General features: G+C 39.1%; 1 protein-coding gene across 2 annotated transcripts in view; it reads left to right on the forward strand.

Moving 5' to 3' along the window:
* Positions 1 to 426: 426 nt before the first annotated feature.
* Positions 427 to 19,211, forward strand: part of LOC136857445 (ubiquitin domain-containing protein UBFD1) — a 78,499-nt gene continuing 59,714 nt past the window's right edge. For both annotated transcript variants that reach the window (XM_067136114.2, XM_067136115.2), the window contains exon 1: positions 427 to 557. In XM_067136114.2, coding sequence (XP_066992215.1) covers positions 545 to 557 — 13 coding nt within the window. In that variant the 5' untranslated portion in view covers positions 427 to 544. The remainder of the gene's footprint in view (positions 558 to 19,211) is intronic.

The raw sequence follows: 19,211 nt of genomic DNA on the forward strand, positions 1-19,211 counted from the left end.
CAAGTACCCGTATGAGAAGAAAGTTTGTTTTATCCATAGAAACAGATGACACTCCAGCTCACAGGTACATTTTACTTGCTCATTCCTGGCATGACAACTAAAGAATTGAAGAAAATAATCAGATATTCTACCAACATTAGTAAGCCTATGACAGCATTCTTCTCTATCATTTTTCGTTCCATTACGATCCAATATGCAGTCCAAGAGAAAAAAAAAGGCTATTTCTGCATTACTCAAATTTAAGAGTAATCAAACGTACCATGAACAGAAGATTTGTAACATTTTCACGTGTAAATAATATTACAAATGACAGACGTATTTCTATCTTGTTTCAGTCGATTGACTGAGCAGTCGTGATGAGATCAAATATACTTGAGATTCCCAAATTCTTCATGACATCCTTTTTGTCAGTTGTTACCAACGGGGGTAATTTTGCTATTTCCAATATTGGCAATGAATATCTATATCGATTTGCAGAGAAACTGCCAGATGATTCCTCGTAAAATCTCTTTGGATAACATTGTATTCTTCAATGTAATCCAACATGGAGTGTGTTGGTATGTGTTTATTTATTGTAATCAGACAAGTAAATCATTAACACGGGTACATGTGTTGTTTTTGATATTAAATCAAACGAAGCCTGTGCTTGATATGTGGTGTTTTGTTTTCATAAAGAAACGTTATTAGAATTGAGTGTGTAAGGATGTTGAAATATTGCATGTCATTTTAATACCCTGGATCTTTACTGAGGCAAAACTTTACTGTTATTCTAGATTGTAACAATAGCTGAGTGTCATTGTGATTTAAAATGCCAAATCATATTTTTATTCAGCAATTGTCAGTGCTGTTGAATAAACACGCGAGAAATATGTTTATGTGGCGTTTTTGTCACATAACCTATTAGCCAATCTTCGAGAAATACTTTCTTTTTTTCCCCTAAAATGATCACAAAATCAATTGGTCCGTGCGTTATTTTCTTGTTATCGACTATATTTTATACAGTTCTTTGGACTCATCGCATTATATGTGGGTTTCAGGCTTGTTTTTTGCTTGAAGTAGCTTCCTTCTGCTACTGTCAATTCATTTACCTGCTGATATTGAAACGGTGGAAGTATTGCTGTATGCAGCATTTTCGAATTAAGTGCCTGTTCACATATTTTTATTTAATTAGGGTAAAATATATTCAATTTGATGCACTCAAGGCAGATTAAAAAGTTGCACCTTTCAAGCCGTACACTTCCCTTTAAAAGAAAAGGCTGGTTTGTGGAGGGAACTCGTCATTTTTCAGTATATAATAAATATGGTGTGTGCATGTACACACCATCCTTGGGTGATTTGAAAAGAAGGTTTCTTACAACTTCTTTTTTTTTTTTTTTTTTTTTTAAGGCTTAAGGCTTAAGGCTTAGAAAAAACTCTGATATGCACACATGGTTTAGACATTGAGCCCTTTTAACCATTGATTAATTGATCATTTTTCATTCTGCATAGATATCCATGTTAGGCTACACTAAAAAAGAAAAGGATCATTTATTAATAAGAGTTATTATTCCTGCAATGGGGGAAAACATCATTTCATTTTTAGATGTATGAAGGCTTTGTAATTAATAAGAAGGAATTTGATTTGTTACAAGACATTTTTGTAGTCTACTTGTGAGTGCCTCAAAATTATTTTTAGCAGCATTACTTATCTAAGGTTCCTTTTTTGCACTTATATTTTTAAATCAACCAATAAATCATCTGGAATTTTCTGAGATTAGGTTGTAATGAGAACTGACAGGAACTGGTTGTATCATTTTTATTCTTAAAGTATCCTTTTTGTTTTGAACATCAGTAATTTTATACTATAATTTAAACATTTAAAATTAGTGTGAAAAACTGAAAAACATGAACTTGGGAATGTTTTATAAACAAAGTAATGCACAAGTTTTACAAAACAGTAGATAAATAGGCTATTAGGCAAGTAAGTTACTTGTATATTTGCAGAAGAAACGATATTCAGTAGCCTATAAAAAACATCATTGAAAACTGAATAGGGATCTATGTACCATGTTTTTGTAAATATTAAAGGTGCAGTGTGTCAACTTATTCTATCAGACTTATTGTATTTATATACTTTTTTTAACAGCAGCAGTTTTAGTGCAGAGACATTGCAAAAGTTTGTGAGATTTTTCAATAAAATTTATGCACATTTTTCTGGTAAGAAAAAAGGAATCCCTTTTCTTTTCAATCATGATACAATTTATGTAGGCTGCTGCAGTTGTTGCAGCTCCATCTTCTTGTTGTCTTCCTTTTTTTTAGAAATATCATTATTTAAAGTACTGGTACTTCTTCACCAATACTTGACAAGGATTTTCCCTTTTGGTTTTGATCCAGGAAGCTTGGGAAATAACTTACAGCAGTTTGCTAGAACCCATCTTTATTCTTTTTTTGCATTCTAATATTATCAACAGAATTTTACAAAACTATCTCATCAATTGAAGATGAAGAAAAGTGGAACTTATACCCTTTTGTATCACATGTACCACTGTTGATACAACCAGCTTCAGCTATAAGTTGTCATGACAACTATTTGCTGCTACTTGTTGGCTACAAACCCTTTTGAAATGCATTAGGCTTGGTACATAGATTATGAATGTGGCTATCTATGACCAGCTATATATGCAACAGATATGGGTATAATTCCGTTTTTACTTACTAAAGCACGGAACGCACATTGCATGTTCTTTCATTCGCCACTTGTTATTCACTTGGATGAAAACTATCTATCGCTATCATCTAGCCAGGAGATATTTGAGGTGATAAGATTGGTGGGCATCCTATTACAAAATAAATTTGTATAACATTTGAACTAATCAGTAATATTAATATCAGCCTACCAGATCTGATCCTGATCATAACAGTTTCATACCATACTATTTGTATAAAATCTATTACTGTGAAATGAAAATATGTTACCAGAGGGATGAGAGAAGAACTTTCGTTCACTATTAATACTCCCAAAAATAGAAAACGAGTATTTGCCCCAATTTGTCCTCTTGAATTGCAACTTTATCTTAATGTTGTGATCTTTCCTACTTCTAAAAGCTCTGCTCAAACTTGTTCTTCCACCTCTCCAGTGACAACTCGGAACATACCACATAGTCGAGCAGCTCATCTCCTTTGCAAAGTTTACCGAGCTCGATAGCTGCAGTTGCTTAAGTGCGGCTAGTATCGAGTAATCGGGAGATAGTGGGTTTCTGAACCAAGTTTGATCCTGGCTCAGTCTGGTGATATTTGAAGGTTCTCAAATATGTCAGCCTTGTGTCTGTAGAACTCCTGCGGGACGAAATTCTGGCACCTCGGGTTCCCCGAAAACCTGCCTGGCCGAGGCGGTAAATGCGTGCTCGGTTCGCCCGGAAGGACGTGGGTTCGAATCCCCATCAGAAAGTCGTAAAATTTAAGAAATGAGATTTCCACTTCCGGAGGTGCATATGGCCCTAAGGTTCACTCAGCCTACACCAAAAATGAGTACCAGGTTAATTCCTGGGGGCAAAGGCAGCCACGCGTAGAGCTAACCACTCTACCCCATCACGTGCCGCGGTTAACAATGGTGTAAGCCTTTACCTTCCACTCCTCCCAGGGCCTTCATGGCCTGTACGGAGGTGATTTTGTCTTTGTCTTTGATACAAGAGTGATCACTAAATTTCAGCTCCTAATCCTTTGTTTTATAATCCATTAGAGACTAATAATTTGATCTGGACAGCTTCGTCCTGGACAAAAACCACCCTGATATTCACCAAATTCACTATACAGTAGAGTTGTTCATGAATTCTGGAATATAAAATCTTAGAAAAAATATTATAAGTGATATCCAGCAAAGAAATTCCTCAATAATTACTAGGATCTGATCTCTCGCCTTTTTTGTGTAGTGGGTGTATAATTGCAACATTCCATTCTTCAGGCAATTTTTCAGTATTCCATATGTCATTGAGATGTTTATGTACATTCCGAATAGTCTGTACATTTGCATTCTTCCAAAATTCTGTTACTAGTTGATTCTCTCCCGCCACTTTAAAATTTTTTAAGTGAATCAATGGCTGCACGCACTTCATCGTAAACTGGTGGTATGATCTTTTCCAGAGATGTTTTATTGCTGAAATACAGGTTGAATTCAAAATAATCTTCAGTTTCATCACTATTAAGTAGTGTTTTGAAATATTCAGCCAAAATTACTGCGTTGTCATAATGAGATCATTATGGGCCAACTTTCTAATTCATATCGTTCATCAGAAGAGTAGGAAGAGTATAATTTGTTTGGTGTTTGAATGTCGTGTAATAGTCTCTCTCGCTTTTTAAAATTTCGATTGAAAGCTTCATCAATAGGTTTTAATCTTTCCGTCTGATGGTTTCTTTTAACCCTCCAGATTTCTTTGGCCGTTAATCGTCTAGCATTGATTAATTCTTCCCTAGGACTTTCAGTTTTTTGTTGCTGGTCATTCAACCAAGCTTTATGCCGGCGTAGTATTGCTATATCACACTCCTCATTGTGCAATGCAGGTTTTTAAAGTTTTTTATTGGGAGCAGCTTCTGCTAAGGCTTTTAATTTGTTGACTGTGGTCCCCAAGTTGTCACTTAAAAGTGTTATGGATTTCTCAAAGTATACTGGATTATTAATGACTGAACTATGATCATACATTCTTTTCCTAATTAATTTTTGCAGTTTATTTTTCCTTTGAGGAGTTAATTTTATTTTAATCTATGAGATGTAATGATCTAAATCAACATCGACACCATGAAGAACCTAGGGCCGATTGCAGAAACTGTGTTTAGACGATGCCTATGATTAAACAATGCCTAAGTATGGCTGCTGCATTGCAGAGACATTATTTATAACTTCGACGCTGTTTAAAACCAGTGTTCATCCGGTCATATTTAAGCACTGCCGAGAGCACTGTTTAACCTCAAATGAGAGGAGTGATTCACAATCAGAGGTTATGTTCCATGAAACATGTAATTTGTACATTGTATTATCATGTTGAGACGATTCCGGGAAGAAAGGTTAGTCCGATGGCCTCTCTGTGCTTCGGCCGCTGCTAAATCGCAGCAATTCATTTGACATATACGGGGAGATGGATCTTAAAATAAGGTTTCGCATTTCAAGAGACTTGTTTCTCGAGACTGGAAAAGGGACAGTCCAGTAACTGTCAACTTGAATACAATTCTTGGCAACCGATATATTTTCTTATACACATGGGGTAATTTCCATGGAATTATAGGTCACTTCGACTACATACATATCAGAATTACGTGTCCCGATCGTCAGAGGGCTGTCACATACATCAACCGGGAGGGAGTCACTTATATTTACTGCCAAGTAAACACACATAATAGTGAAAACTAAAAAGTAAGTTGTATGTGGTTTTTATATATATATAATCGTATAAGATTTCGGCAACTATCAGATAGGAAAAGGCAAGTGCTGGTGATGGTGGTGATTATTGTTTAAAGAGGAAGACTGGGAAAGAAGAACCTTGACCATAAAAACAGCCCTAGTATTTGCCTGGTGTATAAATAGGGAAACTATGGAAAACAATCTTCAGAGCTGCCAATGATGCATTTCGATCCTACGATGCAAGCTGCATCTAGACGGCCCGTACAACACACTCGGTTACACATTACTATTGCTTCATCTTCCCTTTGCCGAAGCTACCATATTTATGAGTAGATTACACTCACTGTAACAACGCTATAATCAAAGCTACAGTTTCCTGTACGGTGGTGTGTCGGTTTAGTGTCAATAATATTATGAGATTTAATTTCCACCGAAAGCGATACTCTTATCTGTGGGCAAGTCATGCTCATGCTTAGCTGTTTTTGAGTAATGTGTAGGAAGACGAACAGCTGACTGATGTTCGGCGCGTGTACCAACGAATTGCAAAGAGTTGCATAAAAGATACTTCTATCTCCATTTTCAAACCAATGTTGAAACTTTATACGATGTCTAGTTAAACATCATCTTCCATTGTTTATGCAATGGAAGATCATGCTCGATTTAGATGTTGCTTAGGTAGTAGTTATCTAAGGCTTAAAACTAGTCATCGTCTCTGCAATCGTCCCTTACATTATTTCATTTAAATCTAAGAATTTCATTTTTTGTCCGTATTGAACTGAGAATGGAAGATATGAAACTTAAAAGGGTCCACCTTTTCAATACAAATAAATGTTATAGTTTATTTACAACATATATTTACACTTGGAACTAGTTTCGACGCTGTTTGGCGTCATCTTCAGCCAAAATGTGGGAAATAGGCTAGCATGTAGACATTTATATTACACAAGGTGTTACATCAGTGTGAATAAATGAGGGAACATGAAGACGCAAAGTGCAATGTCAGTTTCAAAGTGGTCATGAAGGGTGAGTCAAAATTGTATATACATGAGATAACATAATTACTTAAACAATAAACATATAAACTGTAACAAAACCATGCGGAAGTACGAGATGATTGGTATTGGAGATTCAAATTATTTCAGACACTCTTCCATTGAATGTTGCCTGCCGCGAGTGTAGTACAAAACATCGGTTATATTTCAGTAAACACAATCTTCTCAAAAATGCACATAACATTATAAAATATTTGGGTTGAGATGAAATTTGGCAGTTAGGGATTGAAATCACTTATTCAATAAGCATCAATTCAAAAAACAGCTGTGAAGGGTTAGACAAGAATTGCACAAGCGTGAGTTTGGACTCGATAAATGCAAAAAACACATGAAACACACTCGAAAATGTAGGTTCGTGATGGATTTGGCAGTTTGGAGGTTGACTGTCAACCTCCAAACTCTCAGAGGAACGTATTCCTTAATACCAATTTTATATTCTTGTCGAACTGAATATGTATAATACACCCTCAACAAAGTGACTCTTTATCTGCCATGTTCATCTCACACTTGGATTCAAATATGCATTTGTACCAGTTTGGATATGTTGAGCCCTGTCTCATACTTACGCTGCGCTTGACCTATATGGCACCTGACGAAGAAATCCTACAAATTTTTAATTCTTTAACTGCCAATTTCACCTTGTACTACGAAAAGTTGAATATGTTATTTGTATTTGAAAATATTATTTAATGAGTCCTAACTCGTATGATATAGCTTTTGCATTCACCCTTCATGGACTGTTTTGAATTGACATTGCTGAATATCTACAATTCGAACCTTCACTGCCAAATTCATCTCGCACCATGAGTTCAGATGTCACGTGCAATTCTAAGAGGCTGTTAAATCCTACCTCACATTTGAACTACACTCGCACCGGTGCCATTCAATGAATGATTAAACGCAGACCTTTTGTGCCAAATCCATCACGAACCTACATTTTCGAGTGTGTTTCATGTGTTTTTTTGCATTTATCGAGTCCAAACTCACGCTTGAGCAATTCTTGTCTAACCCTTCACAGCTGTTTTTTGAATTGACGCTTATTGAATAAGTGATTTCAATCCCTAACTGCCAAATTTCATCTCAACCCAAATATTTTATAATGTTATGTGCATTTTTGAGAAGATTGTGTTTACTGAAATATAACCGATGTTTTGTACTACACTCGCAGCAGGCAACATTCAATGGAAGAGTGTCTGAAATAATTTGAATCTCCAATACCAATCATCTCGTGCTTCCGCATGGTTTTGTTACAGTTTATATGTTTATTGTTTAAGTGATTATGTTATCTCATGTTTATACAATTTTGACTCACCCTTCATGACCACTTTGAAACTGACATTGCACTTTGCGTCTTCATGTTCCCTCATTTATTCACACTGATGTAACACCTTGTGTAATATAAATGCCTACATGCTAGCCTGTTTCCCACATTTTGGCTGAAGATGACGCCAAACAGCGTCGAAACTAGTTCCAAGTGTAAATATATGTTGTAAATAAACTATAACATTTATTTGTATTGAAAAGGTGGACCCTTTTAAGTTTCCTACCTTACATTATTTCTTTATGGAATTTATGATCCATGGCCACATGATCAATCTGAGACTCACCTAACTTAACATCAGGACACTAGCAGGTCATTAATTTAGGCGTCTCCAAAATTAGTCCATGGTTAATACAAAATTCAATTAACTGTTCACCATTCTTGTTTGTCAATTTATGTGCTGGCCATAGCCCCACCAATACACAAAATCTCTTCTCATGTCCAGTCTTTGCATTGAAATCGCCAAGTAAAATTTTAATGTTAGTATCAGGTATATTCGTAACCAATTGGTCAAGTTCATCCCAAAATTGATCCATTCTCTCTTTGTCAGTACTGTTTTTCTTTTCTCATTTGTTGGTGCATGAACATTTATCAGTGTGTATACGAGGGTTGGGACAAAGGTCATGGCAACTATTGTATTATTTTCTTGAAGATACCAGTCTGGTTGGAAAATGTGACATATACAGATGGAAGGACAAGGTGTTAACTACATGTGTGGACACTGAATAGCACTGAAATATCGTAACACTAATTTATTATGGTAGTATACAGGGCAATATGGCCTTCACGGTGCGAAAGAATGACAACACAGCACACATAAAGTTGACATGACAAACCTTTGCCTAGAGACCCTCAAAGTAGTCCTCTGCTACTGACACCACACGTTGCCAACGATGTGGAAGGCGCTGAATACCATCTGCCTCAGCATTTGCCGCACCATGCGTGAATCGGGTCACCTGTTGGCGCATAGCCTTAGCAATGTCCTGTCGTGTTGCAAACCGCCTACCACGTAGTGGTTCCTTAATCTTTCAAATGAGATCAAAGTCACAGGGCGAAATGTCAGGAGAGTACTGTGGGTGCTCCAATACTTCCCATCCCCAACGTCGCAGTAGCTGGCCTACACACTCTGCTTTATGTGGTTTTGCATTGTCGTGCAGGATTATTGCACTGTCCACAAGATCCGGACGTTTCTCCCGAATGCCACGTCGTACTTGTCGCACCAGTACTGTACTGTGTAGTCACTATTCTACCATGTAGAACAAAGTGGCAAACGACACCCCTGATATCATACGTGACGTTCACCATCAATTTGACTGGGGAAGGATTCTGACGGACCTTCTGCCTCCTTGGTGATCCAGCATGTCCCCACTTCGCAGACTGACGTTTCAGTTCTGGTTCGTATACCCTGGCCCAAAATCATCAATGGCGATTATTTGTGTCAATAATTGATCGCCATCCTGTTGCCAGCGTGCAAGGTGGTCGGAGCATATTGCATGGCGCACCCACCTTTGAACTTCCATCAGTGCACGTGGTATCGGCCACGATGCGATTTTGCGCGGTTGCAGCTCGTTACGCAATATCCTGTGGATGCTGCAATTCTCTATGCCACTTGCCCTCTCTAACTCCAGTAGCGTATATCGTCTGTCTTCATCCAGGAGCTGCTCGATGACGACATGTGCTACGTCAGTCCGCACACTGATGGGTCGTCCCGAATGTTGCTTATCATCCTTGCTGAAACTTTCCTACCCACTGTGGTACTGTACGTTACGGTAGGGCATTATTCCCACGGGCTTCCACTAATTCACTGCGATGTTCCATCACATTTCTCCCTTGGAGAACGGCTATTTTTATGTAAGCGCGCTGCTCAACACGGATTATTTCCATCTCGCACGACACTCGCCAACTGACTGATTTCACAGCCCTCGCTGCACTACTACCAGCTATCACAGAGCCATATGTTGTTCTGCATATACACTATGCCTGCAGAACTTCCACACAACACATATACGTTTGTGATCTGTTCACATATCTACAAGAAAGAAAGAAAGTTGCCATGACTTTTGCCCCAATCCTCGTATCTTGTTTTCTACTCTAATCGTTAACAATACTACTCATGGAGAATTTGAGGAAAAATCAATAAAGGAATCTAGAATTCTATTGTGTACCGAGGAACCAACTCCGAATTGGGGAACATTCCTCGTAACTCTCTCACCTGGAGGTCCTTTATAGAGACGATACCCACCTGATTCAATTGGGTTCTGATCAGTATTACGTAATTCTTGAAGAGCTGTGATAACAATTTTGTGTTGAACCGAAATATCAATTAGTTGCTTTAACTTACCAACATTCATCAATGAATTGATATTTAATGTTGCCAAATACAAGAACTTTCCTGGCTTGTTGAACTTAACCCTTTGCAGTCCAATTTTCTCAATTAGAATTAAAAAAGGTTCAACCTATTCAATACAAAATGTGTTCACCATCGTTAACAATACTACTCGTGGAGAATTTGAGGAAAAATCAAGAAAGGAATCTAGAATTCTATTGTGTACCGAGAAACCAACTCCGAATTGGGGAACATTCCTCGTAACTCTCTCACCTGGAGGTCTTTTATAGAGACGATACCCACCTGATTCAGTTGGGTTCTGATCAGTATTACATATTATTTGTAATAAGTTATTCTTATTACTTCTTATTACAAATAATTTTTAGACAATATTGTAAAATATACTACAATAATTTTATCATGTGCTCGTACTTCCCATGTCAAATTTCTTAACTACTGATTCAAAATAGAAATATTTTTTTTAAATATCACAACATATCTCATCTCAATTTTTCATAATCAATAATGTAATCATTCTTAAAAAAATTGTTTGTTTTAAGATTAACTAAAGTGCTGATGATGCCCAATAAGAAGGGCGAAATATGTCCACAACTTTTTAATCTTTTATGATTATGTAACCACAAAACGTGGAATTGTAGGTATTGAATAGGTGAATAATAAATGTATACTTTGTAAAATTGAATGTGATCACTGTTGTCAATACAGACCAAAAAATGAGATTAATGACTTGTAATGCAGTAATACGGTGCCGATCTAACAGTCCCAAGTGCCAGTGCTGGAATGACCAGACCGCAGACAGCCGTGAACACTTCTCTGCCATTATTCCGTTAAATATGCACACTGCTTATTCCAATCAGTGCCTCAGAGTAGGAATTGAATGGCTCGAATGCTATGATGAACCAGTTTGTTACGTACCAGTAGTATCGGAAAGTTATCTAACTCCCCAGCTACTTCCCGACAATATTCAGGCTGGCTGTTATACTCGGTACGACCGGGTGAGTTGGCTGTGCGGTTGGGGGCGCGCAGCTGTGAGCTTGGATCTGGGAGGTAGTGGGTTCAAACTCCACTGTCGCCAGCCCTGAAGATGGTTTTCCGTGGTCTCCCATTTTTACACCAGGAGAATGCTGGGGCTGTAACATAATTAACGTCAGGGCCACTTCCTTGCCACTCCTAGCCCTTTCATATCCCATCGTTGCCATGAATCCTATCTGTGTCGGCGCGACGTAAAGCAAATTTAAAAAACTTGGTATACAGCAGTAATTCCATCTATCGGAGATGAGCGGCAACAGAGATACGAAGCACATCACAACAAACAATGATCAATGTAATGTTATTGTTGATCAATGTTATGAGCTTTCTGTTTTGTAGGCCTTCACATTCAGTTTTCTTTCGACTCTGTAATATTAGGGCGTCTTATAAAATTAATTATAGCGTAGACTGTAGTTCCTTATTCCCTGACTTTACATACTGATTTTCATTTAATTTTGTTTACCCATTTTCTTGTGACGACACTGATATGAACTTAGAAACAAAAATCCAAATTCATGAATATCTCTTGATATCATAGCCGGTACGGAAAAATGTATAAGACATAAATGATCGGAAATTTAAATTTATAGTATTTGTCAGTACGACCACTAATAACACAAATATTCGAGAATTATTTTTTGGGCCTTCCCCTAAACTACCACTCCACTCAGCGTGAATAAAGTTATTTATAGCTTAGATTGTAACAACTTATTCCCTGACTTTGCATACCGATTTTCATTACAGTAGGACAACTAATTACAAACATTTGAGAATTAAACTTTAGGCCTTCCCCTAAACTACCATTTCTCTCAGAATGAACAAGATTATTTATAGCCTAGATTGTAGCGACTTATTCCCGAACTTAACATACCGATTTTCATTAAGATAGGACCACTAATAACATAAATATTTGAGAATTAAATTTTAGGCCTTCCCCTAAACTACCATTTCTCTCACGTGAAAAAGATTATTTATAGCCTAGATTGTAGTGACTTATTCCCGGACTTTACATACCAATTTTCATTAAATTCTCTTCAGCTGTTTTCTGGTGATGCGTGTACATACATACTTACATACATACATAGAGACAGACAGAAATTACGGAAAATTAAAAAGTGCATTTCCTTCTTACTGTGGACATGACCGATACAGAAATAATATCTTTTTTAAATTTTGAGCAATGTACAGACAAAACTCTTATTTAATGTGTATAGATATTATTATGATTATTACTGTATATTCTATTGCATAGAAATTAGTTTCCATAATGATTTTCGTCATCAGTGCAGGAGTGACAAATAACATAAAAAACTGAAGTGGAGTGATGCAGCTAGGAGGAACCTGCGGTCGTCTAGTTTTCTGACCTGATGGATAATGTAGTCTAGGAGGCTCACTGTCATGAAATGTTACATTCCGGCAAACACTACTGTCATTTGCATTCCCATTTATATGTGCAAAGTATTTTCAGCATCAGTGTTACTCAAATTATCAACACTGACCTGAGAAGCGTCATTATTGCCGTGTGCCATATCCCCTCCTCCACCCCGGCCCATTACCTTTGCGTGTCTTCTTGTTTTTGTAACAGTCACTGGAACTTCCTCTTCTGAATCTTCAGAAAGAGCACATGATGGTCTGAGAGATTTCCGTGCTTTGTTTACACACAGGTCCAGTCGCTGAAGTTTCACTTGCAATGCTGGAGTTCACTACATCTTCATCTTCACTTGACAGTTCTCTAAACTCTTCGTCTAATTCAAATAAATAAACATTGTCACTGCTGTCTGTCTAAACGTGCATACGTATTTCTTCTTCATTCATATTTGCTGCTTTTATATCGCAAATTCAACTGAGGCAATTTGCATTCACTGATAAACGTGCCTAGTACAACACGTCTGCAGCACTACTCAATGTAAATACAGCTGATAGGCCACGGGTAACCATGACGATACATGGCTACATATAACTCGTATTATTTCCATGGAGATAACAGAACGGCTTCCTTTGTGGACACAAATTTGCTCTAGAAAATCCAGGGATATTGATTGACCTCAATCAGGTCAAAGAACTTTGATAAATAACTTCTCAAGTACTGTAGAATGAAACACACACCTCGACGTTGGACCAGTTACAAACAAACCATGGACCGGAAAAGGTCTGCATGATTGTTTATTATGTCTCTAGGCGCTCTGACTCGCCTTAATCTTCTGATATCCCACTGTATCCGAATGGTGTCTTCGCTTGGATGATTATATAACAGCTGTCCAAACCAGTGGATTCTGTCAATAGAAGACTTCCCATACTAGGTTGATTGTCTGATCAATGATCAAGAGTCTGACTGTGGTCAGGGTGTACAATTCTAGATGTGATCTGGAAAGGTGATGAATGAAATACATGATGAAAAATGAGATTGTAGAGAGTGTTTGGTCCGCGAGAGCTGTTTTATTTCGCTCAAGTCCGCCGGTAAACCGGTGAAGACCCCCTTATCCGCCACCTGGGATGCGCCACGTCGGATTATCACGTCTCTGCCTGCTATGATACCGTAGTAGGTCCATGGATTATTATTATTATTATACAGGCTTTAACTTCTATAAGAAATGTTTCACGTCTGTAAAGTCATCTGACCAGCGGCTGGTCGAACCATCAAATATCAGCTGTAGAAAACTGTAAACACAAACTGTGGCATCATAATGGAACATACTAGGCTATATGAAGAGCGAGGTAGTTCTCATTGGTGAGACTGTTGAGGCGCTGGCCTTCTTACCCCAAGTTGGCAGGTTCGATCCTGGCTCAGTCTGGTGGTATTTGAAGGTGCTCAAATACATCAGCCTCACATCCACAGATTTTCTGACACCTAAAAGAACTCGTGCGAGATTAAATTCCGGCGCCTCGCCGTCTTCAGAAACTGTAAAAGTAGTTAGTGGGACGTAAAGCAAATGACATTATTTTTCATTAAGCCAGACAGTGCTGTCGCTGCGCTGCTCACACTAAAGTACATCATGTTCAGCACCACCCATGTTGTCACAGCCATAAACGAGGCAGGTGGTGGTGATCGTTGTTGTAAGAGACAACCATCCTCTATATAACACTAATCAGAAGAGAAAAAATGGAAGGTGTCCAGCATTTCAAAATATGAAGGTATCAGCCAAACAAAGGCAAGGGCTACAAAGGGGATGAAAATGAAAGATTCCCTAGGCCTCGTAAATCTAATACTGTCAAGTTCGGAAAAGAACAAGAGTTGACCAAGGGAGGTTGGATACAGTAGCGGCGATTAGAGGGGGTGAGGGGTGCATTTTTACTCCATTTGAGGTGCGTGAAACTAAGAATTATATAAAAAAGTGCAAACCCTGTTGTCTTTTCAGCTGATTTGTTCCTTTAATTTCTGTAATTATTAAGAAAAATATTACCCCGTGTGGGTGGAGGACGCAGACAAAGAATACACCCACGGTATCCCCTGCCTGTCGTAAGGGGTGACCAAGGAATGATAAAATTAGAACCATGATACTACTTGTAATTAGTCCCACCACACGGAGAACGCCATGGGTCGCTTATACTTGCACGTAGTACCACTACGTTAGGTACACAATAGGCTTGTGGTTAGTAGCAATAGAGTGCGTTGCCAGCTTTCACAGTACCTGTGATTCGTACCCCTATATGGGCAACACCATGGGATTAGCGACACCAAGGTTTCTGACTTGCCTATGCCTAGAACCCACTCTGTGAGGAACACCACAGGACAGTGCGGGTCCCTGTGTTTAGTCCACTTATGTGAGGAACGCCATAGGTTTGCATTGCCTGTATAGGTTTGCGTTGCCTGTAAGTAGTGCTGCAGTGTGCGAAACACCATAGGTCTGTGTTACATGTGCGAATTTCATTACCTGTTCATAGTACCATACTGTGTGGATTACCGCGCTTCTACACTACTTTTGATTAGTACCGCAACATATAGCATGGTTCTATTTTCCTAGCGACGAGTACCATTGTGAGGGGCCAATGACCTGGATTTTGGACCTGTTTCGACTACAAGCATCATCGAGTCAGTATTGTGCTTTAGAAGCTGTCCCTTGGTTAGTAATACTATAGTTTAACGCTGAGTTTCTAGGAATGTGGGGCATTGCAGGTCAGATCCACTGATTGTTTTAACTTCATATCCATCCATTCATTTTTCGTCCTCATGTTTTCGAATTATGGTCAGTGGAGGATTATGGATTTTTAAATTGTCATACCATTTCGTCTAATTTTGTGCCATTAGGGGCTGATGACCTAGGTGTTAGGCCCCTTTAAAGAACAAGCATCATCATCATCAAGAAAAATACGCATAAAATGTCGTTCGTCGTGGCTAACAGCAAGTAGTGGAGACGCGCGGAGCAATGTGTAGTATGCTCTGTGACGAAGGGTAGCAAGAGTATATTTCTGCCAATGTCACCCGCTTGTCGTGTGCACTCAGTCAGTGTGTCTCCTACTTTGTTACTGTGTAGTCAAATACTAAATTACTTTTTTAATAGAATAATCATGCAGTCATATGGATATCCTTCCAGCAGGTTGGGTAGGACTTTTGTGGACAATATGCTTCCATCAGTTCCCGTCATTATAGAGTTCCTCTCCTTTCCCATCCTGCAGTGTTGTTCCTTTAGGTATGCATTTATTAGGTTCAGCCACCTTCTTCTGGTACGTCCAACAGGTCTCCTTCCAGGTACTGCCATTTCTAAGTATTGCTTGGGGGTTCTAGTCTCTTCCATCCTTTGCACATGCCCAAACCATTTCAACCATGCAATGCGTAGTCTTTCTTCCATCGTACAGGTCACTTGCATGTGTCATTTCTAATGCACTCATTTTAATTTACTTCTGTTTAATTGTAATACATATGTAATTATTGTCCCTTTGGTGAAAGTGTTATTGTGTAGTATTATGATTACCGCACTTAAGTTGGTAGACCAACAACCGTTATGTCTCTATTGAAATTCACGCAGAGAACATTAATTTTATTAGTTTTATGGCTACTTTGTTTCAGTTTTGGTGTCTAACCCTCACCATCTCCGCTATATCCCCCAGACCCGAGTACTTTTTGTTGTCTATACATTTTTGTGCCCTCCCCCACTTATTCCCAATCATGCTACTGGTTGGATAGGACAGATGAAAGTGGGGAATCTGGCACAAGTAAGTGGAAGCAATGCCAGAACTCAACTAAGGGCCCTGTGGTCGCCAACCCACACTCCAAAGTTAATCCCCCTTGGTGCCCCTTATAGTTACCTCTTACGACAGGCAGGTGATAACGTGGGTGTTATTCTACTGCCCCCACCCACATGGAAGCATAAAAGGGGCAGACTTGAGTGGAAGCTATGTTTTGCTCTCATCTTTGCCGAGGCGGTAAAGGTGTGCTCACCGAGCTCGATAGCTGCAGTCGCTTAAGTGCGGCCAGTATCCAGTATTCGGGAGATAGTAGGTTCGAACCCCACTGTCGGCAGCCCTGAAAATGGTTTTCCGTGGTTTCCCATTTCCACACCAGGCAAATGCTGGGTCTGTAACTTAATTAAGGCCACGGCCGCTTCCTTCCCACTCCCAGCCCTTCTTTGTCCCATCGTCGCCATAAGACCTGTCTGTGTCGGTGCGACGTAAAGCAACTAGCAACAACAACAAAGGTGTGCTCGGTTCACCCGGAAGGACATGGGTTTGAATCCCTGCCAGGAAGTCTTAAAATTTAAGAAATGAGATTTCCACTGCTCCAGAGGTGCACATGACCCTGAGGTTCACTCGGCCTACAACCAAAATGAGTACCAGGTTAATTCCTGGAGGCAAAGGCAGCCGGGCGTAGAGCTAACCACTCTACCCCATCAAGTGCCGAGATTACGGATAGTGGAAGCTTTTACCTTCCACCCCTCCAAGGGCCTTCACGGAGATGACTTTGCTTTGCTTTGCCAAGAAGCAGTTGTTGACAGGCTATTGTCTTACCGGCTAAATGCAGAGAATTTAACACAAGCATTTCAATTTTGTGGCTTTTTTCTTTTCTTGCCTGTGATGTTACTCATTCAGAACTCTCCTGATTTGTTTTCCACATGAAGTATCTATTTTCCACAACCTCAGTAGCTCAGACATTGTCTAGTACTCGTCTCTAACAAAATGGGTTTGTACGAAGGGAAGGTGGTCCCGAAGTAAACACACAATGGTGGCTTCTCAGTTCTTGCTTACAAAAGGTAACAAAATTAAGTTAGAAATATGGAGACCAATAATGCACTAAATAATGAAATTAATTTCCATGGTAATGAAGTAAACTGGATGTTCTGTCAAATTCACAAGAAAAAACTTATTATGGCTTCTTACTCAGCAGTCTTCATAAAAGGAAGAATTATGCCTAACTCTTGACTACTGTCATTGAATAAAATGGAGGTATTGTAGCAAAGTAATCTGGAGGTATTCACAAATTCTTGATTCATCAAAATGACTGTGAGGACACTGGACAGTGCAAGAAGAAATTAGCATGGTCACCAGCAAACGAAGCATTGTCTTGATACCAGGACTACAGTTGAGTGAGCTCTGTATAATGTTACCTTTGTCGGATAGCAGGTCCTCAGGTAGGAACTAAAACACCTGTTTTCTCAAATGTTATATTTTTTATGCTTTCCACACCATACCAGAGAGATGCTATTACATGTCAGTCTAACTGTTTACACTAACTGACTTTACACTGATGGTTGGTTGCTTATGTGGATTGAAATGTTTGATGGGAGTATCTGCCTGCAGGAGTGGGTGAAAACAATGCTAGGCTCAGGCACACATTTGAGGAACCAAATTGCCATAAATACTGTCCCAAACTATTTTGTGAATAAGTGTGATCTGGTTTGAGATTTTTCTAATTCCTTTCAGAATGTTATAGATACATTAATGAGAGTTTGTACCAATCATCTTCAAAATATCTACTGTTAGCACACACACAGGCATTCAGCAGTGACTTGGCCTGTAACCGCTACTGAGTCCTTGCCATATGAGCTGGCGCAGAATCTTGCTGAAAGATCCAGGGCTCATTGGTGAACATTGTGTTACTAAAGTCCTTCATAAAAGGGTAAAAAACAGTTTCTGTATACAGCTCATTGTTCTCCCTAGGACCTCTCTAACGGTCATTTTCAATGGCTGCCCAGCTGTTATAACCTAGATATGTGCCAGTTATGTCATATTTCAAGTTGCTTTACGTCGCACCGACACAGGTCTTATGGCGATGATGGGATAGGAAAGGCCTGGGAGTGGGAAGGAAGCAGCTGTGGCGTTAAGGTACAGTCCCAGCATTTACCTGGTGTGAAAATGAGAAACCATGGAAAACCATCTTTAGGACTGCCAACAGTGGGATTCAAAGCCACTGTCTCCCGGATGGAAGCTCTCAGCTGCGTGCTCCTAACCGCACGTCGAAGTCTCTTGGTTTACTTAATATTAATACATATTTTAGTCAATGTGTGTTCCAAATTAAAATGTAGGGGCCTAAGTAATGTAAAACTGTTTATTTAAAAGAAAAATCTTCATTATTGTCAGCATAAATGTACGAGTTACATCAGAGTTTAAATGTTCCGCTTATCATGTAGTGTCGTGCACGAGTGGTGTCTGGATTAGCGTGGAATCGCATGACAGCACTCGATTCCGCGGGATGTAACAAACCCATCTGGCTCTCCACAGCAACCGAGTGATTATGAATGAGCAGTAGAACAATGGAAGTCCAAAATACTCTATTGCATCTTGTTCATGATAATACTAAAATAGGTCGTTTTTGCACTTAATATTTACCTGTCTTAATATTATTGTTAAAGGCCTGAGGGGAATAAGTTGAAATTTTATCATATTTATTTTTTACATAGTATACCTCACCCTGCTACTCATTCCTGCCACCCAATTGATGAACATTTCTGGGGAGAGCACTGCACTCCGATAGTCGTTTTTTTTTTAAGCCTTGTCACAAAAATGAAGCCTTGTTGGCTTACCACTACAGGAAGTGCCTTGATTTCAGTTTCCCTGCTGCTTCAGCAGTGGTGTCAGGAAATGTCTGAGGAAGGGTGGTGATTTCTCTAGGCCTTAGAAACTCTCTCACAAACTTCCCGAGAGCCTTGCCGCATATAT

This window comes from Anabrus simplex, chromosome 1, assembly GCF_040414725.1.
Source record: "Anabrus simplex isolate iqAnaSimp1 chromosome 1, ASM4041472v1, whole genome shotgun sequence".
NCBI lineage: Eukaryota > Metazoa > Arthropoda > Insecta > Orthoptera > Tettigoniidae > Anabrus > Anabrus simplex.